The sequence below is a fragment of the Colobus angolensis genome, unplaced genomic scaffold (assembly GCF_000951035.1).
Source record: "Colobus angolensis palliatus isolate OR3802 unplaced genomic scaffold, Cang.pa_1.0 Scaffold244, whole genome shotgun sequence".
Classification (NCBI taxonomy): Eukaryota; Metazoa; Chordata; class Mammalia; order Primates; family Cercopithecidae; genus Colobus; species Colobus angolensis.
Window position 1 is genome coordinate 4,090,796 of NW_012115644.1, and position 24,602 is coordinate 4,115,397.

Sequence of the window (24,602 nt, forward strand, 5' to 3'; positions counted from 1 at the left end):
GAGTAGCTGGGACTACAGGCGCCCGCCATCTCGCCCGGCTAATTTTTTGTATTTTTTTAGTAGAGACGGGGTTTCACCGTGTTAGCCAGGATGGTCTCGATCTCCTGACCTCGTGATCAACCCATCTCGGCCTCCCAAAGTGCTGGGATTACAGGCTTGAGCCACCGCGCCCAGCCTGCTCTTCCCTTTTCTAAAGATGTGCTTCTTAAGTTGTAAAGTTAGGTTATCAATTTGAGATCTTTACTGTTTTTTAAAACATTTAAGTTCAGGGTTTGTTTTATAGGTAAACTTCTGCAGGTTTGTTATATAGGTAAGCCTGTGTTGTGGGGGTTTGTTGTACAGATTATTTTATCACCCAGGTATTAAGCCTAGTACTCATTAGTTATTTTTCCTGATCCTCTTCCTTCTCCCAGCCTCCATCTTCTAATAGGCCCAGTGTGTCTTATAGGCCCCTCTATGTGTCTATGTGTTCTCATAATTTAGCTTCCACTTATAAATGAGAACACGTGGTATTTGGTTTTCTGTTTCTGCATTTGTTTCCTGAGGAAATGGCCTCAGACCCCATCCATGTTCTTGCAAAAGACATGATCTTGTGCTCTTTTATGGCTGAATAGTATTCCATGGTGTATATGTACCACATTTTCTTTATCCAGTCTACCACTGATGAGCATTTAAGGTGATTCCATGTCTTTGCTATTGTGAATAGTGCTGCAATGAACATATGTGTGCATGTATTTTTATGATAGAACAATTTATATTCCTTTAGGTATATACCCAATAATGGGATTGCTGGGTTGAATGGAATTTAGGTCTTTGTGGAGTTGCCACACTGTGTTCCACAATGGTTGAGCTAATTTACACTACCACTAAATGTGCATAAGCATTCCTTTTTCTCCACAACCTCACCAGCATGTTATTTTTTTGGACTTTTTAATAGTGCCATTCTGACTGCTGTGAGATGGTATTTCATTGTGGTTTTAATCTGCATTTCTCTAATGATCACTGATGTTGGGCTTTTTTTCATATGATTGTTGCTGCATATAAGTCTTCTTTTGAAAAGTGTCTGTTCATGTCCTTTGCCCACTTTTTAATGGGGTTGATTTTTCTTGTAAATTTGTTTAAGTTCCTTTTAGACACTAGACGTTAGACCTTTGTCAGATGCATAGTTTGCAAACATTTTCTCCCATTCTGTAGCGTGTCTGTTCACTCTGTTGATGATTTATTTTGCTGTGCAGAAGCTCTTTAGTTTAATTAGATCCCATTTGTCAATTTTTGCTTTGTTGTAATTGCTTTTGGTGTCTTCATCATGAAATCTTTACTCATTCCTATGTCCAGAATAATATTGCCTAGGTTGTCTTCCAGGGTTTTAATAGTTTTGGGTTTTACATTTAATTCTTTAGTCTCTCTTGAGTTAATTTTTGTATATGGTCTAAGGAAGGGGTCCAGTTTCAATTTTCTGCCTATGGCTAGCCAGTTATCCCAGCACCATTTATTGAATAGGGAGTCCTTTCCTCATTGCTTCTTTTTGTCAGATTTGTAGAAGATCAGATAGTTGTAAGTGTGCAGCCTTATTTCTGGGTCCTCTATTCTTTTTTTAACGTAGGCATTTATTGCTATACATTTATCTTTGATAACTGCTTTTGCTGCCTGTCATGTTTTGGTATGTTGTGTTTTGTTTTCATTTATCTCTAAGTATTCACAATTTCCCTTGTGATTTCTTCTTTGACCATTAGTTGCTTAAGAATGTATTGTTTAATTTCCATGTATTTGTAAATTTTCTAATTTTCTTTCTGTTATTGGTTTCCAGCCTTATTTCACTGTGGTTAGAGAAGCTACTCTGCATAATTTCAACATTTAAAAAATTTTTTAAGACTCATTTTGTGACAAGTCTTATATGGTCTATCTTAGAAACTGTTCCACGTGCACTTGAGAAAAATGTATATTCTGCTATTATTGAGTGCAGAATTCTAAATATGTCTAGTTATTAGATCTACTGGGCTTATAGTGCTGTTCAAGTTCTCTATTCCTTATTGACTTTCTATTCATTATAGAAAGTGGAGTACTGAAGCTTCCAACTATTATTATATAATTGTCTATTTCTGGTCAGGCACAGTGACTCACGCCTGTAATCCCAGCACTTTGGGAGGCCAAGGGTGGATCACCTGAGGTCAGGAGTTCAAGACCAGCCTGGGCAACATGGTGAAACCCTGTCTCTACTAAAAATACAAAAATTAGCCAGGTGTGGTAGTGCACGCCTATAATCTCAACTATTTGGGAGGTGAGGCGTAAGAATCACTTCAGCCAGTTGCAGTGAGCCGAGATCATGCCACTGCATTCCAGCCTGGATAACTACATCTCAAAAACAAAAACAAAAACAAAAACAAAGCACAAAAACAAGAATTGTCTATTTCTCTTTTATTCAGTCACTTTTCATTCATATCTTTTGGGGCTCTATTGTTTAGTGTATAATATTCATAATTGTTATATAATTCCTGAAGAATTGACCCTTTCATTAATATATCATGTAATGTATCTCTTGTAACAGTTTTTTACTTAAGATCTATTTTGTCTGGTATTAATATAGACACTGTAGCTCTTTTTTGGTTGTTATTTATATCTTTTCCATCCTTTATTTCTTTGGACCTACAGGGAGCCTCTTTAGACAGAATATAGTTGGATAATAATTTTTAAAAAATTGATTTTGCCAATCTCTACCTTTTGATATTAGAATTTAATCCACTTCCATTAAAGTAATTGTTGATAAGAAAGGACTTACTCTTCTATTTGCTATTTGTTTATTATATGTCTTATACCTTTTTTGTTTCTCATTACTGCCCTTTTTGTGTTAGTTGATTTTTTCATAGTCAATTATTTTGGTTCCCTTTTTATTTCCTTCTGTATATATTTTTTAGATACTTTCTTTTTGACTACTATGGAGATTACAATTAATAGTGATTACATTTATAGTAATCTAGTTTGAATTGATAATAACTTGGTTTTGAGAGCATACAAAACTGTTCCTATACTGCTCCATCTGCTCCTTTATGTTGTTATTGTCATATGTTACATCTTTATATATTGTGCACTGTTAACATAGAATTATAATCGTTTTATATAGTTGTCTTTTAACTCATGTGGGAAAGGAAAAGAAGGAATACAAACCAAAATAATATAATACTGGCTTTTATATTTACCTATATAGTTACCTTCACTGGAGTTCTTTATTTCTTCATATTACTTCAAGTAACTGCCAAATGTCCTTTCACTTCAGTATGTAGGGTTCTCTGACTTGTACTGTATTTCTTTATTTTAACTTAATTTTATTTTAGAGACGATCTCACTCTGTTGCCTAGGTTTGAATGGAGTGGTGTAGTCAGAGCTCACTGCAGCTTTGAACTCCTGAGCTCAAATGATTCTCTCACCTCAGCCTCCCAAGTAGCTGAGACTACAGATACATGCTACTACACCTTGCTAACTTTATTTTTTATAGAGATGGGCTCTTGCTGTGTTTTCCAGGCTAGTCTTGAACTCCTGGGCTTAAGCAGTCCTCCTGCCTCATTCCCCTAAAGTGCTGGGATTATAGGCAATGAGCCACCACATCCAGCCACTTGTAGTGCATTTCTTGTAGGACAGGTCTATTAGTAGCTAACTCCCTCAGCCTCTATTTATCTGTGAATTTCTTCATTTCTCCTTCATTTGTGAAGGATAGTTCTGCCAGATATAGAATTCTTGGTTGACAGTTTTTTACTTTCAACAAATAAAATTCTCATCTGGCCTCCATGGTTTCTGACGAGAAAGCTGCTGCTAATCTTACGGAATCTCATGACTATGTTGTTTTCAAGACGTTCTTCATCCTTGGTTTTGACAATTTGATTATAATGTGTCTTGGTTTGGACCATTTTGTGTTTATCCTTCTTGGATTGCATTGAGCTTTTTGAATGTGGACAGTCATGCATTTGATCAAATGTGGAAAGTTTTCAGCCATTATTCCTTCATATATTCTGAGCATGTATGTGGTCTCCTAAACTCCCCCAATACACACAAGCGCTTTTGAATGCCCTAATTTTCCATAAGATCTTAGTTTTTCCCCATGCTTTGGTGCTCTGTTGTGTACCTCCACTGTAATCCTTTGCCCCAGACAGCTGAGATTGCTCATTAATCTTACAGTGCCTGTGCTTTGCAATACTAATGCTTTTCTGCTCTGAGTTCTGAGATAGGTGAAACCAAGACAAGTGCCTGGGGTCTGTCCTTCAGGTAGGCTTTAGGATAGAAAAGACAAACACAATATTTTTGAATAAGGTCTTCTGTGTTCTTTCTAGTGCTAGGGAATAGGGTCCCTCCCTGAGTGAGAAATGTAGATAGCTATCCTTCAAGACCACTGTCAAATCAGGGAGTGTATGGGGTAAGGGCACAAAAGACATATGCACAAAATGCCACAAAACTTTCCTACCATTTTTAGTTGCCTGTTCCTTCATTCAACATTTGCTTAGGTGCTATAAAACTTTGACTGTTTTCCACAGTTCTAAATAAAGTTGGTTCTGACAGCTTCTCTTTGGTTTTTGTGGAAGTGGATTTTTGGTTTTTGGTTTTGGTGGATCTGCCTACTCTGCCATTTCCACTGCCATCACTTGCACTGCACACCCTCCTGTGTGCCACCCTTCGTTTCCAGGATGTTGTCATTCTGCTTAACATTACCCCAGTTCTTTCTCTCTAAAATGCCACCCATATACGCCTGAGTTTTTAATAAAATTTTAGAGTAAAATAAAATTTAGGATATCAGTTGGTGATTATGTCACAGGACAATTAGAGTAAGTAATCATGTTGACTGAAACATTTGGCTTCTGTTTTTTCTTTTTCTTTTTCTTTTTCTTTTTTTTTTTTTTTGACAGGATCTTGCTGTGTCACCCAGGCTGGAATATGGTGGCATGATCATAGCTCCCCGCAGCCTCAAACTCCTGAGCTCAAGCAATCCTCTTGCCTCAGCCTCCCAAAGTACTGGGATTACATGTGTGAACCCCCTCACCCAGCCAGTTTCCTTGTTGTTGAACATCCTTTGGTTATTCCTACCATCATAAGGCCCTATTCCTACCACCAGCAGCCACTCCCACTGTGCTATGGGTTTCTTTTTCATCTTTTCTGAATCCTCTAGTTTCCTTGTCTGAGTAGGTTCAGTAAAACTGCTTTTCTTCTTTCACTATTCAGAGCAACTTAATTCTATCTCATTGCCATCTATACTGTCATTGACATCATCCACCTTAGCATCAGTACATCAAGATGTTCTGATTAAAAAATACTAATAATAAGGAAGGGGATACTTTTTATCCCTTAGGCAGAAACCTACCCTCAGCTCTTAAAAATGTATCCCAGCTGCACATACTTCATTTCATTTTGAAAACTTAGATTTGTTTTAAAACTATATGAACACTAATTATATTGTCTTTAAGAGTAACCACTTAAAAATGGTTACTTCTCAGCAAGTAGAGTTTAAAAATTCCGCTTTCTTTCATAAACAAATATTTTAAGAAGCTCTGAAATTTTCATGAACTTGAGATTAACCCTTCTTAAAATGCTGTTTCTTAAAGCACTGAAGGCAACTTTGTTTTTGGAAGACTGTTCAATAAAAGAAAGAGGCTCTCTTCAGGAATAGAAAAGGGAGCTGGAATATTTCTCATTTTCAAAAAAGTAATTTTTCTAATTATAAAGTAATACACCTTTGTTTTAAATAAAAAAATAAAAAAAGTTTGAATTCTGAAATTCAGAAATGTATAAAACAGAAAATAGAATCAAAAGTAATCTTATTAGCCAATGATAGCAACTATTAACTATTTAATACATATGCTGTAAGATCTTTTAGTCATATATATAAATAGGTATAAGTATGCATCTATATGTGTGTGTGTGTGTGTGTTTTTCTTCAATAAAAATAAAATTGTAGTAAGGACTTTTGATTTAGATAAATTGTCATTTCAATGGCTACATAATAGTTCAATTTTGAATATACAATAATCTAACCAGTGTCTTATTAATAAGCATTAGTTATTTCCATTTATTCTCTATTATAAACATTGCAGTGATGATAGCAACTATTTTAGAAGTTACAAGAATCTTAGAGTGTGTTTTCTTAAGTAGTTTTCTTTAAATATTTTCTTCTACAAGCTGGCACTAAGACAAGATAGTTTTGGATTGCCACCAAAGTTGGCAATCATCAGTAAGTATCTAAAATGTTTTAAACATTTTTCACCTTAATAGATGACACTCTAACTTCATACAACATGTCATTTCAGTTTCGAGTTCCTTTGTAGCCCACAAACCCTTCATTCTGATCAAATGAATTCATTTATTTGGAGGGGCCTGGTGCGTTGCTGCCTTCCTATGGTAGTACTTGCTGCTTTTCCTGGCTAAAAAAGCTGGAAATCACTCCTCTTTCTCACCACTGATCACATGTAATACAGAATTAAAGGTTCAGCTCAAATCCTACTTGATCCATAATCTCTTCATGACCTCTCAGCATGAAGCGATTTGTCCTCTCATTAAAGTCCTTTCCACATATTTGTAACACTTCTGACAATTAAATGTATACTGTCTTGTAACTTGTACTTTCGTGTTTTCAGATGTTTCAAGTTTGCTTATTATTTCCCCTTTCTATAGCTATAGAGTGTACTAAAAGGTTATTGAAGGAAGAGATCAGTCTCACTGTCTTTCTAGTACTGTACCTTATACACAGGAGGAACCTGGTAAATATTTTTTATTTACTACAATTACAATAAATCACAGTCTTGTATTAGTAAAACTCTTGTTCAGTGCAATGCCTCTGCATATATAAGCACATAAAAAGAGCTTTTTAAAAAAAACTATTTTATCAAGATATTAACATAAAACATTTGTTGCTGACTATAGAGTGGCATTGTTGGTAACTGAACTATGTAATATTTAAGTCAAAATTATAAATTTAAGATTTTTTCTATATTTTTACAACCTTTAAACTATCAATTAAAATTGTTTGCATAAAGATTGAATTGCTTACCTTGCAAAAACTTAAGTGAAAGCACAGAAATAACAGAAAAACATGAAGAAGCTTCATGTTGGAGGTGTTCGGGGTCTTTGTCTCTGCTGAGAACTCTTTTCCACCCCAGGTATTATTTTGAAATTTAATTTTTAACCTCTGAAAAAATATTTCAAAAGAACAAGCCTCCTAAAGAACTCTGTACTTTTGAACTCTGAAAGAATTTGGCTGAAATCCAGAGAGATTTACCGTAACTGAAACCAAAAAATGGCCTTCCCAGTAAAGAGCAGAGGGAGGTGACCAATAGGAACTTGTTTCCACTAGAATAGACTGATTTCCTCCCACCCTGTTAATGAGCAATGACTCAATTCTGTATTCCAGGGAAGACAGAAATTATATTGGAAGCAATTTTTTTTTTGTAAAATAAAAATAAAATTTTTTAAACTTAAGGTTGAAGACTAGGAGACAGTAAAAATAAAAGCAGACCATAGCAAAGGCTGCAAAATACATTTAAAACTCTAGAAACCAGCTTCTTTACCATGTATCTGTTATGCTGTGATCAAATTTTATTTTTGGAGCACAAGAAATTTTAAAAACAGGTATTCTTGTGCCAGTACCAACTATCATGCAGGATTTACCTATTTATGAAATAAATCTGTGATAGCAGAAATGCTGACACAATTGGGTTCACCAGAAGCAGACTTGAGACAGTGAGCATGGGGTACAAGTGTTTGTTAGGGATCGATACCCGCACAAGGAAGGGAGGGGAAGCAGGGGTGAGCAGAGGGAGAAGTTGAATTGAAGTGAGTGTGACCTGTCACAGGGCCCCTGATTTCAGTATAAATGGCTGGGCCATTATATTCTACCTTGCTCGGTCCCCTACTATATATTGCCCAAGAAGGGCATATACTTAGGTGAGATAGTTTTCTGTAGCTAAGGCAGACATGGTAGGATCTGACAATTATGTGCTATCAGGAGGAGGTATCTTCTGACTACATTCTTTACAGCCAGGTAGGAAGACCTTCCTTGACAGGGCTTCTGGGAAACTCATCTCTGTCTTTCAGGGTACATACTTGCACCTTTTAGATCTATGTTCCATATATACTCCAGGAGTGGCTCCTTAAAAATTTCATTGGGCCTCTATTCTTGAGGGAAAACTTAGAAGAGGAAGTGAATGGGAAAAACTACAGCTCCCACCCTGGCAGTTGATCTTGGGGCTGTACCTGATAATCACCCTTGGCCCCCTTCCTATCCATTTTAGATTCCCTTTACCCTGACCTCCCACCTTTGCTGGTCTCCGTGACTTACTGGATAACATGACCCACAATGTCCTTCACGAGCGGTCTAAGCCCCTGGTTACCCTTTGTTTCTCAGGCAAACGTTGCCATTTGTATCCCTACTGTCACAAGAGGCAGGCTGGACATGGTGGCTCACTCCTATAATCCCAGTACTTTGGGAGGCCAAGGCAGGAGGATTGCTTGAGGCCAGGAGTTTGAGATGAGTCTGGGCAACACAGGGAGAGGTTGAGGCTGCAGTTAGCCATGATTGCACCACTGTACTCCAGCATGAGTGACAGAGAGCCTCTCTTAAAAAAGAAACAACAACAACAACAACAACAACAACAACAACAAAAAGAGGTACCCCAGTAGGTTATGTGGGTTCTACACATCTTCCTCCCTGCCCACGTTATAGTAATAGCAGCCCTACCTCCTCCGAATGATCAGGGTCAATTACCCTTGTGGATTATGACTCTTTCTTTCTTGTTGGTCCCTAGAGACAAAAAGCTCAGTGTACACCAGGCAACAGCTCTAGTTTATAATTCTATGGGACTCTTGCTTGCCCCTGGTGAAAGTATAGTCCTTTGGAGACCGAGACAACGAACCCTGCAGAGTCTATAATCGTGGAGACAAGATGCACAAAGTTCCCAATTGGTTAATGGGAGTGATGGTAAGTGTGGTCATTCTTGCCTTTATTCCTTGGTTCCCAGGCCCACGTATTCTTCCTATTGGGAATACAATGCTATATGAAAGTCTTTGATTGAATGTATATACTGCTTCCTGGAGGATAGCACCCCATTCTCACAAAGTTTTGCATTTAACTGGCACCTCAGCTCTGCCCTCAGCAGCCCATTCCAATATTCTGTAAGTCCACCAGCTTCTGAGTGGTGTGGTATGTGATATGAACAGGGGATTGCATGATCACAGGCCCACTCCTGGGCCTGCTTTGTTGTAAAGTGGGTAGCCTTGTCCGGCAGGATGTGATCTTTGGTAGATAATTAAGCACTCTATAATTCTTTGGATTATGGTGCTAACGGAGGCCCTGCAGGCAAGAAAGGCACGCTCATACCTCAAATATATGTCTACTCCTGTAAGAATAGACCACTGACCCTTCAAAGAGTGAAAGAATCAGATGTAGTTAACTTGCTACTAAGTGACTAGTTGGTCTCCCTGATGAATTGTGCCATCTTGTGGGGACAGTATTAGTGTCAGCCGCTGTCAGGTTGGGCATTTGTTAATCACGGGAGCTAGATAAGCCTTGGGGTCCATACTATTGGTGTCATGGGTAGCCTCTATCTCTGCTACCATGGGCACTTCATTCTTGTGCCCATCGTGCCAGCACTGGGGTGACTGATGACTGAGACTCAGTCATTTTGGCTCAATAATTTTGTTGGGCCAAATTGGCTGAGCCATTTTGTTGGTTATTTAGTGCCTTTTCTCGGTAGATGCTTTCTGGTAGGCATTAACATGTGATACAAAGATTTTTATACTTCATGCCCACTCCTGTAGGTACATGTATCCATTCTAGATTCCCTTCACTCTGACCTCCCACCTCTGCTGATGTCAGTGACGTACCTGATGACATGACCCACAGTCTCTTTCAGGAGTGGTCTGAACCCTTGGTTACCATTCACTTCTCAGGGTAAAGTTACTGTTTGTATCCCAGAACTTTTTGCTCTTGATCTTTGAATATTTTTCATTTCAGGAACAAAAGATGATCAGGAAATCACTATTGCCTGTGATTCTATATAAAGTCTAGCCTCAGGCCACCTCCCTTTCCACACAAAGTGGATGACCAGGTGTACCACCTGCAGCTCTGCCCTTTGGGGGGACTTTCTCTCACCACTGTCTTTCAAAACCACTCCAAAGTGTGGCTGTAATGCAGCCTCTGTCTATTTTCAACTTGTACCTATATACCAAGCCAACCCATCTGTAAACAAAATGTGACCTTTTCTCTCCTCCTTCAGCTGGTCATACCAGATTCCCCAGGAAGCTATAGGTGTGAGATGAGGAAGGGGCATGAGTGCAACTGTTTGGATGCTGGGGACAGGGGTAGTGTGGCCTACCTGCTACCTGTTTATGCACCTTGCTCATACCTCTGGTCCTGTTTGCGTTTGGCTCTGGATGTCAGACTTCTATCTTACAATACATTTTTGCTAGGCCTGCTTTGCGGGTCCATTTGGATCGAGAGAATAATAGGCAGTTCTGGCTGTATGGTGATGTAGTGTCCTGTGATTCGTTATTCTGCATTTACCAGGAACCAGTAATATACAAATTGGTTTTCAAAAGACATACAATTCTCTGCTGCAGATGGCATGGCCTTGCTCCAGAACCCTGAGATCCTATATTGTGGTTCTCCCACACGATCTTCCTCAAACACCTCACAGCATTTTTCTCCCATCACTGAGACTTCTGATGCTATACAGTCTGCTGGACCACTGCAGAAACCTTTTCTGCTTTGGCAGCTGGAACAGTATTCCCTAGTGCAGAATATTCGCTCCCAGCATCCAAAAAGTCTCATCAGGTTTTGTGCTTCCTTCTTTGTTAAAGAAAGTACAAGATACAATAATTTGTCTTTTACATTAGAGAGGATGTTCCAGCAGGTTCCTGAACACTGGTTTCCTAAAAATTTTACTGATGTGTCAGGCTTTATTTCCTACTCTCTGGAACACATGTGTCTTACCAAAGTATTTATCATGCTACTTCCTCATCTCCTCTGATCAAGGTAATGCTATCAATGGAAAAACAACCATGGTGACTTATGGAAAATCCAGATGATCCAGATCTCTGACTATTATATTATGTCAGAAGGTGGCAGATAAGGCCTGGGGAAAACTTTAAGTGTATATGTTGCCCATTCCATGTGAATGAGGACTGTTTCTGATCCTTTCTGATTAAAATGCCCCCTCTCTCTTGCTCCTACTCCAGCCACGTAATGTGTGTGCTTTCCATTTGCCTTCTGCCATGATTGTAAGTTTCCTGAGGCCTCCCCAGAACCTGAGCACATGCCAGTATCATGCTTTCTATACAGCCTGTGGAACCATGAACCAATTAAACCTCTTTTCTTTATAAATTATCTAGTCTCAGGTATTTCTTTATAGCAGTGCAAGAATGGACTAATACAGCAGTTAACAAAAAGAAAATGTAAAGTGCTCATGAGGACTGAAATTTTATTCAGTTTAAGTCTCTTTCCTCCTATGATCTCAATGAAAATAAATATAAAAATGAAAGCAATTCCACTGCACCACTGAAAAATGAAGAAGGATTCATTAATAGGACATAAACAGTGAGGAACTACTAGAATACATATAGTAGACAGGAAAAGATTAACTGCAAAACTTAAATGAGCTTAAGAAGTGTCAAATTCATATATGTGACAACAAGGTATCCAAAATAAAAAAGACCACAGAATAAATAGAAACAGTAGAATCTGAGAGAAGTGATGGACTAAGTAATTAATAAATAAAGGGAAGAACATCTGAGCCAGTGGCCCACACGGGGGCAACTTGAGAATTTACTCCAGGCTAAAGCCTACAGTAAGGCTCTCTGTAGCACATGTTCTAACCCAGAACCCCTTGAGTGGACACTGAGGCAGAAGCAGAGAAGCATTCTAGACGACACCAACCTCCATCAAGTTGAGGGAGACTCTGCACTTAAGAGGCAAGCCATAGGCAAACCCCTGAGGCCTCGTATCCCACCCTTCTCCTGCAGTCATTGAAGGCAGACCTCTATAATCAGAATCTACAAAAACAGAAGTACAGCACAATAAAAAGAAAAAGACCAACCTCACTTATGAATATAGACATAAAAATTCTAAACAAAATATTAGCAAACTAAGTAGTATTCAATAGTCTTACCGTTAATAATAACACTTACTTGACAACATATATATATATATGTGGAGGTTAAGGCAAATAAGTAATTATGCCAATGTCATAAGAATTTCAGGGTAAGACAAACACAAGTTTAAATTCAAAGAAATGGAAACCCTGTAAATTTAACTTTGAATTGGAAATGTCACTATGACCTCCAGTTTTTTTGCTTTCTAAAAATAATCACCTCTTAGTTGTCCATTGTGTCCATTGATAGGGCCTAGAAGTCCTAACAATCCAGAAGCAGTGAGCACTCCTTAGTGGCAGATTGTCTTCTCTACATACCATTTTACATTTAAAAAAACAAGGCTCTTTGGAGAAAGCGCGATTCCACATCTGGGGCATAAAATGTAAAAGAAATATTTTGTACCAGAAAGCAAGGAAGTCATCGCAGGCTAGTTGGTAGTTTTGAAAGACTTGAAGGGGCTCTCACAAGCCAAAGATTAAATATTTTAAGCATTGCAAAGAACAATGATAGCAAAAAATTGAAATAAAAAAGAAAATTTCTTTATTTCAGTTAATAATTGCAAAAGAAATGATACAATTATCATATTACTATTTTGCACTACCTTATGAGCCAATAGACCTAGTGATGATCACCAACAGCTGCTAAAACCATTAGGTGAAAAGCTGGCAGGGAACTCTAAGAGGTGGATGAGGCTGATAACACTGATCCCGCTGACTGATATCATCCCCAAAGACAGACAACCAGACATTATGTGCCTCTTCATGGGACACTAGGAAGTATTCTTGCAGAAGAGAGAGAGAAAAAAAAAGAACCTGAATACAAGTCTTTAGATCTCACTATCAATTAACTACCAGTTTATGGAAAATACAGAGGATACAAAAACAATTTATACCACCACAAGGATGTAATCAGTGAGAAAGTGGGAAATTCTACATGACAAAAAGACTCAGTTTTTTCAACAAATAAATGCCATGGGGCGGGGGTTGGTGGGGGAACAGGGAGAGGAAACTGACATAGAATAAAAGAAAATTAAGAGACATATCAATAAAATACAATGGATGGCCCTTGTTTGGATCTTCATTTGATTGATCCAACTATTAAAAGACATTTTGAAATAACTTGGGAAAATTCCACATGGACTGGATATTCGCTAATACTAAGAAAATATTATTTTTGTTAGGTGTTGTAATGGTATTGTGCTTATGTTTTTAAAAGAGTCCTCTGCTGGAGATTTATGAACAGAATGTTTACTATAAAACACTCTAGCTATAATAATTTTAATAATAACAGTGAGGAAACGCAGGAAAACATTTGCAAAAGGCTGATTGAAGGTGAGTGTTGTATAGAGAAAGGTTCATTATATTGTTCTATCAACTTTTGTTTATGTTTGAAATTTTCATAATAAAAAACAAAAGAGAAAGTCATGAGTTCACATTGATATTTACAATTAATGGCACCTTGACTAAGTACTTTTTTTTTTTTTTTGAGACGAAGTCTTGCTCTGTCACCAGGCCAGAGTGCAGTGGCATGATTTTGGTTTACTGTAACCTCTGCCTCCCAGGTTCAAGTGATTCTCCTGCCTCAGCCTCCCGAGTAGCTGGGACTACAGGTGCGTGCCAACACAGCCAGCTAATTTTTGTATTTTTAATAGAGATGAGGTTTCACCATGTTGGCCAGGATGGTCTCGATCTCTTGACCTTGTGATCCACCCACCTTGGCCTCCCAAAGTGCTGGGATTATAGGTGTAAGCCACAGCGCCCAGTCTTTCTTTCTTTCGTTCTTTTTTTTTTTTTTAGGTGGAGTTTCGCTATGTTGCTGGAGTACAGTGGCGCGATGCTGACTACAACCTCAGCCTCCTGGGTTCAAGTGATTCTCCTGCCTTGGCCTCCCCAGTAGCTGGGATTACAGGCCCATGCCACCAAGCCCAGCCAGTTTTGGTATTTTTAGTAGAGACGGGGTTTCACCATGTTGGCCAGGCTAGTCCCGAACTCTTTACCTAAAGTGATCTGCCCCCCCTCAGCCTCCCAAAGTGCTGGGATTACATGCCTAGCTTTGGCTAAGTGCTTTTACAATTTTGTTCTAATATAAAAATTTTCAGCTCTAATCCTAGCCAGTAGCCCTCTTCACTGCGATTAGCAATACAGTCTCCCAACTTACAATGGTTACACTGAATAATTTGTCTACTTTACAATGGTGTGAAAGCAATAAGCATTCAGCAAAACCTGTACTTCAAATTTTAAACTTTGATCTTCTCCCTGGCTAGTGATACGCATGCAATATTCTCTTATGATGCTGGGCAGCGGCAACAAATGAGACTTTCCAGTGTGCTGTGCTGCCAGATAGTTTTGCCCAACTGTAAGCTAATGTAAGTGTTCCAAGCACCTTCAAGGTAGACTAGGCTAGGCTATGATGTTCAGTAGGTTACATGTATTAAATGTATTTTCTACTCAGATATTTTCAACTCATAATGGGTTTATTGGGATATAACCCCATCCTAAGTTGAGGAACGTCTGTATCTCCTTACTGGGTATTTTAATTAGACGTCCTAACCTTTCAGTAAAACAACTGGATGGACACCTTCTTAGATCTTGAATACCACAACTAGACTGTACATATATATTTTCTTCCCTCCATCTTTTATATTTTCTTTCTCTTTTTGACCATCATTCTATGATCATTTGTTAATAAGTAGGTTTTCAAGGCATGAGCAGAAATTCAAAGCATAGAGGAATTCGGTTCCATTTAACAAATATTTATTGGGCATCAATTTTATTCCAGGCACTGTACTAAGTACTTAGGATACCAAAACAAGGAAGATGTAGTTCTCACTCTTCAGGAGCTTATAGTCTAGTGTGAGTTTCTGCAGATGTTATTAGGGGTCTAGGAGCAGTTACTAGGGATTCCAGAAGAGATTGGATTTTTTTTTTTTTTTTTTGCATTCTTTTGAACTTCTTTCTCCATGTAATGCCAACACTTGTAGTGATGACTAGTGATAAAACAACTCTATTAGGAATTTTGCTAGAGGTCATTCACAAACATGACAGTGCTCCACACAACTATGTTCATTTCATTGAGTCCATTCTCAGCTTTTGATGGAAGGCAGGGGGTGCTGTTGATGACTGGTGGGTGCTGAATTAAGAAGGAGGGACAATAGGTTAAGGAAGAGGGAGAGACAATAGATTGACAACATCAGCCTATCCTTCCTGATTTACATTTCCTGATCTCCCCTGGCCTCCCCTTATTCACAAGTCAACTGACAGCTAATGAACTCTCCTGATGTAATAGATAATCAAAGATAATATTCTAAGGAAGGAATTTTAATGCCCCATAACTCAAATGCCTCCCTGTTGCTTTGCTAATGTTGTAGACATTGCAAAACATGGTGTCACGCACATCCATGTGAATAGAGTCCACCAACAGGCTTTGTGTGAGCAACAAGGCTGTTTATTTCATGTGGGTGCAAGTGGGCTGAGTCCAAAAAGACAGTCAGCAAAGGAAGGTAGGGGTGGGACAGTTTTATAGGACTGGGGTAAGCAGTGGAAAGTTACAGTTAAAGGTGGCTATCTATTGTCAGCAGAGGAGGGGGTCACAAGGTGCATGGTGGGGAGATCATAAGACCCATGGTCCAGAATAAGAATGTCACGAGGTCGATCAATCGATTGGGTGGGGTGGGGCGGGGCAGGAACAGGTCTTAATGGAATGTCTAAATGTTGGTCAATCAGTTAAGACAGGAGCAGGCTGTTTCACTTCCTTTGTAGTTTTCAGTTGCCTCAGGCCATCTGTACGTATACCTGCAGGCTTGGCTCAGAGGCCTGACACATGGAGCTTGTAGGTTAAAAGTGAACTGCATTTGAAGATATAATTTTTAAAAAAAATTTCCTTGGTTTGCTTATTTTATACTTTATTAGCATCTGTGTTTTACAAACATGACTTATAATCCAATGTGGTGATTTTTGAAGATGAACTGGGAGATGGAAGAGAATTCTAAACCTTAATAATTCTGATAAAGTTAGTAAAGAAGAATCACAACTTATAAAGGAAGCAATGGCTCCAGCAAAATTGAAAAGACACTTAACTGCAAACCATAGTAAAAGAGCAGATAATTTTATATGACCTTTGGAAACCCAGAGTAAAGAATGTATTTTTTTTAAGTGACCTTCAGTAAAAAGGTCCAGAAAGAAAGTTATTTAGCAGAAGAACTTTTTAACCCGAAAAGGAAAAAGCCCCACAATTGATGGGACCTCATAATTTCAGCATGTATAATTACAGAGAGTAAGATGATAGCATATGATGTAATGACAAACTAAAACGGTTTCACTTGCAAAGTTTGATAAATTGATGTGATTGATGACATGTCACATAATGCTGCATAGCATCAAAAGAACCTAACAATTTCTTATCCAGGTTGATGAATCAACAGATTTCAACAACAAATGTCATAGAGTAGCATTTGTAAGATTTATAAATTATGACAAAATTTAAGAAAATTTTTCTTCTATGAAACACTGCTGCAAAGAAGCAAAGGTAAAGATATATTTATTGACATGTCTTCATATCGGAAACAGAAGGTACATTTTGGAAGAACTGTGTCAGTATCTACTTATGGTACCCTATCAAGGACTGGTTCCTTCAGAGATTTCAATTCTCATTAAAATCCTGACACATTCACAACTCACTGCTTTCTTCCTACAGAGTGCTGGTGTCAGAAAGTTCTGAAGCAAAAATGAAAAAAGTTCTAGATGATCCTATAAAGATGACTTATCAAACATAGTGCAATTCACTTCTAAAATTTTTTTTAAAACTATGTGAAAATCTGGACAAGGCCCATATAAATCTCCTTCCACATGCATAAATCTTATGGCTTAGCAGATCGTTTTGGGGGAAGCCAGCTGGCATGTCACGTCAGTACTCAAGCACCCTGTAAAGAGGTCCGTATGGCAAGGAACTGGGGCCTGGCAATAGGCAGCATCAGCTTGCTAGGCATGTCAGTGAGCTCCCTCAGAAAAGGATCCTCTAGCCCTAGTCAAGTCTTCAGAGGACTGCAGCCCCAGGTGATATCTTGATTGCAACCTTATGAGAGACCCTGGGTCAAAATCATCCAGCTAAGCTGCTCCTTAATTTCTGACCTACAGAAATTACACAAAATAATGTTTATTGACACTATGGATTGGAGTGAGAGAAACTAATACAGATTCTGCTCCTAAACAGGCTGCTTGACTTAGAAAATGAATCATAGAAATATATTCAAGAAAACAGTAGCCCAGATTTTACCAAATTCTTTGAAGATGAAGAATGGCTGCAGAAACTAGCATTTTTTTTTTTTTTTTTTTGCATTGCTATAAAGAAATGCCCAAGGCTAGGTAATTTATAAAGAAAGAGGTTTAATTGGCTTATGGTTCTGGAGGCTTTACAGGAAGCAAGGTGCTGACATCAGTTTCTGGTGGGGTCTCCAGAAGTTTACAATCATGGCGAAAGGTGATGGGAAGCCAGCATGTCACATGGCAAGAGTGGGAGCGAGAAAGAGATGGAGGAAGTCACAGACTCTTAAAACAACCACATCTCAAGTGAACTGAGTGAAAACTCACTTATCACCAAAGGGATGGTGCTAAGCCACTCATGAGAATTCTGCCCCCATGATCCAATCACCTCCCACCAGGTCCCATCTACAACACTAGGAATAAAATTTCAGCATGAGATTTGGAGGGAACAAACATCCAAACCATATCACCTACTTAACAGACATTTTCATCACATGAACTAGTTGAACAAAGATCTTCAGGCCCTGGAGAAAATCGTTTTACTTCGAGTGACAAGATTTTTGGGTTTAAATAAAAATTGAATATTTGGAAAAGTTATATTGCAAAAAGGGATCTTGAAATGTTTCCACTGTTGCTTGGACTTTAGAGTAAGGAAGTCTCAAGTCTTACTGAAAACCACCAGGGGGAATTGCTGAACAAAACTGTACAGTATTCTCCTTCCCCTTGAACACAACTGTATGACTAGATGAGGAACCCTTTCCTTGAATCTTCTCAGCCTGAGCACCTGACTCTGAGAAAAGAGGATGAACTTTATGAATGTATGACTGTAGATATAAGATGAAATTTACTTATTTGTGTTTCTTCTTTTTCTTTTGATACAGATTCTCGCTCTGTTGCCCAGGTCAGAATGCAGTAGCGCGATCTTGGCTCACTGTAACCTCTGCCTCCCGGGTTCAAGCGATTCTCCTGCCTCAGTCACTCAAGCAGCTAGGACTACAGACGCCCACCATCACGCCCGGCTAAGTTTTGTATTTTTAGTAGAGACAAGGTTTCACCATGTTGGCCAGGCTGGTCTTGAACTCCTGACCTCAGGTGATCCGCCTGTCTCGGCCTCATGAGCCATGGCGCCTGGCCTGATTTATGCTTCTACAAGTTTTGAACTTCTGAGAAAGAAGAGCAGCTTGACATTTTTAGGACAGTAATAAACATTTTGACATACTTTTAAACTTCTTGTTCAAGCAAGCTTTTTCTTTCTTTTTTTTTTTTTTTTGAGACGGAGTCTCGCTCTGTCGCCCAGGCTGGACTGTGGTGGCCGGATCTCTGCTCACTGCAAGCTCGGCCTTCCGGGTTTATGCCATTCTCCTGCCTCAGGATCCTGAGTAGCTGGGACTACAGGCGCCTGTCACCTCGCCCGGCTAGTTTTTTTTTGTATTTTTTAGTAGAGACGGGATTTCACCGTGTTAGCCAGGATGGTCTCGATCTCCTGACCTCGTGACCCGCCCGCCTCGGCCTCCCAAAGTGCTGGGATTACAGGCTTGAGCCACAGCGCCCGGCCTCAAGCAAGCTTTTTCTTACTAAGTTTTAAGAGTAAAGACAGAAATCATCTCATTTCAGTTGAAAATGAAATCTGTGTGACAATCTCAAGTTCAATTCAGAACTGAGCAAATACACAGCAAAAGACAAGCAAAGGTTTCACACTAAATAGGTAATTTTCATTTTTTGTTTCAAAAATAATACACTTACACGTATATAGGCCCATAAAAAGATCAACATTCGTTAAAATCAAATTGCAGCATTTACTAAACTAAAAGAAAAAGAAAAAGTAAAGTGTCTTCTCTCATTTATTTTGTTGTTTGTTTGTTTTGAGACCAAGTCTTGCTCTGTTCGTCTGGGCTGGAGTGCAGTGGCGTGATCTCGGCTCACTGCAACCTCCGCCTCCCGGGTTCAAGCGATTCCCCTGCCTCAGCCTCCGGAGTAGCTGCGATTACAGGTGTGCGCCACCATGCCTGGCTAATTTTTGTATTTTTAGTAGAGAAGGCGTTTCACCGTATTGGCCGGGCTGGTCTCGAACTCCTGACCTCAAGTGATCCATCCGCCTCGGCTTCCCAAAGTGCTGGGATTACAGGCGTGAGCCACCGCGCCCCGCCTACAAAGGTATTTTAAAATCCCATTTACAATAACCCTCTCAATTAGATAGGTACCAAGTTCCACCCTCTTCTAAACACGATGTCAATATCAAGGTAAGGTCTCAGAGGGTTTGGTTGTAAAAGACTCCAGCCAAATTTAATAAATGGGAAGTGACTACCTTTATTTGTGAGAGAAGCTTTGGAGAATGTGGAGGAAGCAGATGTCAAATATAAGGGGCTTAAGGAGAGAAGAGGGAGAGGAGCTTCCAGCACAGCCCGCTTCACATCCGGTCGGTGCTCAAAACATACTTCAATGAATACCCGGTACAAAAGATAAAAATGATGGTTTGGTTTTCTGTAAGACAGCATAGTTTCTTTAAAATTACACAAACACATGCATTGCTTTTCTTCCTCTAATTAGTGAGACCATAGGACAAAAGAACAAGCACAGCTGAGCGCTCAGTGGTGCGAAAATCAAAAGGTCGGGAAGAAACAAGAAACTCAAATAAACGCTTCCGCCGGCTGTGACAGGTTCTGAGGCAACCAGATCCACTGGACATAGCGCGGCTCAGATACCTGAGGGACCTGTCCGCACAGCTGCTGAAGTTAGCAACAAAGTAGTGAGCGCTGTTGAGGACCATATAGCAGCCTGAGAAGCAAATGCGCAAATGCGCCCAGCCAGTCGGCACGGACTTCAAGAACCAACCTTGTTCCTTGCAAGGTGCTGGCAGTCTTCTGGCAGTCTTCTGGCAGTCAGGGCGGGAACCAAACAGAAACCTGCCCCGCCTCTGGGAGAGAAGGCGGATCCCTAACGCCAGCTATCTCCAAGAGCGACATTGCCTCAGCACTTCCGGGACGTCGTACTGCAAAGGACGCAGTTATTATACGTCACTTCCACGGCGCCGCGTTAGGCAAGTTGACCTCACTGTTGTAAATTAGTAGTTAAGGTTAGGTATTATTGCCACTTTTCCAAACGCTAAAGGCTGTTTTGGAACCAGTGTCGCTGGTTCCGCGGGCGACTGCCTTTTTTTTGCAAACCAGTTATTCAAGTTTCTGGTCTTTAAAAAAACTCTGTGGCGTTACGGCCGCCTAGGAGGTTCTAGCGCGGCGGAAGTACCCAGTGGGTGGGTGTGCGCGCAAGGCCAGGGCCAGAGGGGCACGTGGCGCCGGTGAGTGACCGTAGAAGCCGGAGGATTTGAAAATGGTGGACGCGGAACCCGGCTGCCCGAGGGAGGGAGGAAGGAAGGGGATGCGGTGCGAAGACCTCGCTGTCTGAAGGGGGAGGAGGTACTAATCCTGGGGCGGCAAGGCTTAGTGCCGCGGTGTGTTTGGTCGGTCGGCGCTCACGAGACCATGAGGAAGTAAACTCTTCACCCATCAGGTTGGTGGTCACTGGCTGTCTGACCGTGGGTGAGGTGACAGGGCTGCTTTTGTCCCCTTTATGGTGTTCTCACGGCGGCTCTGAGGGGTTGGAGTGTACTCAGAAGCTACAGTGATCGGAAGACACGGGTCGTTTTTTTTTCACCAGGGAGAAGAGAGAATGTCTTTTCGAGGCGGAAGTCGTGGAGGCTTTAATCGAGGTGGTGGAGGTGGCGGCTTCAACCGAGGCGGCAGCAGCAACCACTTCCGAGGTGGAAGCGGCGGTGGAGGCGGCGGCAATTTCAGAGGCGGCGGCAGGGGAGGATTTGGACGAGGAGGTGGCCGCGGAGGCTTTAACAAAGGCCAAGACCAAGGACCTCCAGAACGTGTAGTCTGTATGCAGTCTTCAATATTTAGCCTATTTGAAGGAGTAGGGGTGGGTTATGGGTTTGTGTTATTAGTCCAGCAAGTTTGGGATACACAAGCCTGTGTGGAGAATGATGTAAACTGACTTATAATCGTACAGTAGCATATAAGGGTGGGGTGGGGAGCAAGAAAGCTGAGGGATACTTAAAATGCATCATGGAGGTGGAACTTCAGGGTTGACAGGAAGATATTAAATAGGTAATAGTGATATCCCTAATTCCCCGATTTTACAGATGAGCAAACTATGATTTAGAGTTAAGTTTTTTTGCTGAAATATAAATATAGCTGAAATACAGGCTGGGTGCCGTGGCTTACGCTTGTAATCCCAACACTTGGGAAGCTGAGACAGGAGGATCGCTTGAATCCGAGAGTTAGACACCAGCCTGGACAATAAAGCAAGGACCCTGTCTGTACAGAAAATAAAGAAATACAAAGCCAGGTATAGTATTCTGACTCCAAAGCCCATGCTTTCTATTACTACTTAAAAGTAGGTAAGTGAGAAAACAATTTGCTTGAGAGGGAAACTGCCAAAGAGGAAGTCGAGAAAAAGACCCATTTAGGGTAGTTTTATAGTAATTAACAATGAGATGGGAATGGAAGTCACAGAGAGTGAAACTTACTACATTAAAGAGAAGAGAGGGTTAAGAGTATCTAAGAATGGTTGGATGAGTATGCAGGATGGTTTGAAAGGAGCAGTTTCTAGAATAAAAGGTCCCATCCTGCAAGCTGTTGTACCAGTCCGTACACGAGGCATTAAGAGCCTGATTCAGGATGGTGAGAAAAAAAGGAAGGGTTAGATAGGAGAGAGATTTCAAAGGAAACAAAATCGGTAGAACTTAGCTAATGCTGATAATAAAGGGTTCCAGGTTTTGAGCTTGAGTGATAGGAATGAAGAGTTGGTTTTGCAGAAATGTGTTAAGTATTTTAGTTTAGGGTGACAGTCTAGTTAGTTAGAACTAAAGGTAGTTATTTTGAGATTCCAGATGTCCTTGAAAACAATGAATCATTGTTAAAGAGGTGGTAGTGGGAATGGGAAAGTTCTGAGGCAAGAGAAAAAAAAGAACAAAGGGTGATTCTTTTAGGGGTTGAAGAAAAGGAAGAACCAAGAGAATGAAGCAGAGTTTTGAATCAGATAATAAGTTTTAATAAGATAACTGTTACAGGTGGAATGGTCTCAATGTGCCAGGCGCTGTTCTAAGCACTTGACATTGGTTATTCCATTGAGTCCTTACATTACTGTATATTAGGTATAGCTATACATTATATGTTACTAGTGTCTACAAAAGAGGAAACACTGAATTAGAGAAAGGGTGGGTAACTTTTCCTAGGTCACATAGCTAGTGTGTTGTGGAGTTGGTATACCAGCCCAGGAAGTCCACACTCTTAATGACTGTGGTCTTCTGCCTCAGAGGAGAGCAGGTATAGTGAAGTCCCAGGTAGCCAAGAAGAAAGCTTCCAGAAGAAGTTGGTCAGTATCGTTTGAAATAGTTCTGTGTTTTAACATTTTCTTGTCCTATTTCAGTATTAGGAGAATTCCTGCATCCCTGTGAAGATGACATAGTTTGTAAATGTACCACAGATGAAAATAAGGTGCCTTATTTCAATGCTCCTGTTTACTTAGAAAACAAAGAACAAATTGGAAAAGTGGATGAAATATTTGGACAACTTAGAGATTTTGTATCCTTTTTCATTGGAAGACCTAATAATATTCAAAGGTTGCTATTTGTGTTTTTGTGAGGAGGCGGTTAAGTGTAAATTAGACTTGTTGCTTCATTAAATTAGACAGGATTGCTACAGATTGGACCATGAAGGAGAATCAAGGGGAGAATGTGTTCATCCATAGATATTAAAATGACAGACCCTAGAAAGGTGACTTTTTTTGGAAAATTCTAGAAATGATGGCCATTTGGATAAGTACTACAGGATTAAGTTGGCTGATTTGGATGTAGTGGTGCCACTGGAAATGTAGAATTAGAAGTTGTTTGGTGTCCCCACTACCCTGGAAACTCCTTCCTTGCTTTCTCTCTTTCTGTCTTTCTCTTTCTCTTTTTCTCTTTCTCTGTCTTTCTCTTTCTCTCTTTCTCCTTCCCTCTCTCTTTCTGTCTCTCTCTTTCTCTTTCTCTCTTTTTCTCTCTCGCTCTTTCCCTTCCTCCCTCCCTCTCTTTTTTCTTTTTTTTTTTTTTTTTTTGACAGAGACTCTTTCTGTTGCCCAGGGTGGAGTGCAGTGGCATGATCTCAGCTCACTGCAACCTCCGCCTCCTGGGTTCAAGCAATTCTCATGCCTCAGCCTTTCAAGTAGCTGGCATTACAGGTGAGTGCCACCGTGCCCCGGGTGATTTTTATATTTTTAGTGGAGGTAGGGTTTCACCATGCTGGCCAGGCTTGTCTCAAACTCTTGTCCTCAAGTGATCCATCTGCCTTGGCCCCCTGAAGTGCTGGGTTTGCAGGTGTGAGCCACCACACCCAGCCCCTGGAAGTTCATTTCTTATCTTTCCTATATATGTCTATATATTCTAACCTTGTTTTTGAAATTATACATCAATTCAGAAGGTTTGATAGTGTCTTTCATCTTAATTGCTCATTTGTTCCTTAATAAAAATAACAGTATTTTTCAGTTAAATTGTCAGAAAACATGAAGTCTTCATCCTTTAAAAAACTACAGAAGGTGAGTCAAACTTATGATACTTGGGATCCTTGGTTTTATAAGGGAATGACCTATCTTAGGAAAGTCCTACTTGGAGCATTTGAGATTTTCCCAACATATCAGTAGTAAAGCTCTTAAACTGAAATATTCTGTGCTATAAATATTGAACATACTAATCTTTAAAAGTGATTTATTTGATACAGCCTTTTAGAAAGTAAAAATCACAACTTTTGCTTATATTACCAAAATCTGTAAACTGCTAGGGTAAGAGTTTTTTGTTGATGTAAAACCCTTATTGAAAAGCATTCATGACCAAACATTCTAGGTGGAATCTTAATTTATAAAACTTACATTATTTGAGAGAAGGTAGATACTAAGTGATTTCACAAGAACTTCAATAACATAATATATGCTGTGAAGAAAAAATACAGGTTGCCATGAGAAGCTTTGTAGTGCCACCAACTTTAGTCTGTAGTGTTTGCTAAAAAGGTGAGCTTGAAACTGAGGTCTGATTGTTGACTAAGAGCAATTTCCACAACTCGTTGCATGTCAGAGTTACCTTGGGGAGCTTTTAAGAAGATGTACTTCCAGTTTCCACTTCTGGAAATTTGACCTAGGAGCTCCTAAGTAGGGCCCAGGAAAAGCACTTGGATAATTTTTTTTTTTTTT

At 39.8% G+C, this 24,602-nt stretch overlaps 2 protein-coding genes across 4 annotated transcripts in view; one reads left to right on the forward strand and one right to left on the reverse strand.

Moving 5' to 3' along the window:
• Positions 1–7,335, reverse strand: part of CFI (complement factor I) — a 48,653-nt gene extending 41,318 nt beyond the window's left edge. For both annotated transcript variants that reach the window (XM_011945755.1, XM_011945754.1), the window contains exon 1: positions 7,025–7,335. In XM_011945755.1, the coding sequence (XP_011801145.1) occupies positions 7,025–7,081 (57 nt within the window). In that variant the 5' untranslated portion in view covers positions 7,082–7,335. The remainder of the gene's footprint in view (positions 1–7,024) is intronic.
• Positions 7,336–20,364: 13,029 nt separating this feature from the next.
• Positions 20,365–24,602, forward strand: part of GAR1 (GAR1 ribonucleoprotein) — a 9,535-nt gene continuing 5,297 nt past the window's right edge. The window contains exons 1-4 of one of the 2 annotated variants that reach the window (XM_011945757.1): positions 20,365–20,415; positions 21,033–21,258; positions 22,812–22,966; positions 23,895–23,954. In XM_011945757.1, the coding sequence (XP_011801147.1) occupies positions 21,045–21,258; positions 22,812–22,966; positions 23,895–23,954 (429 nt within the window). In that variant the 5' untranslated portion in view covers positions 20,365–20,415; positions 21,033–21,044. Of the gene's footprint in view, positions 20,674–21,032; positions 21,259–22,811; positions 22,967–23,894; positions 23,955–24,602 lie in introns of both variants that reach the window. The other variant, XM_011945756.1, reaches the window with a different exon arrangement.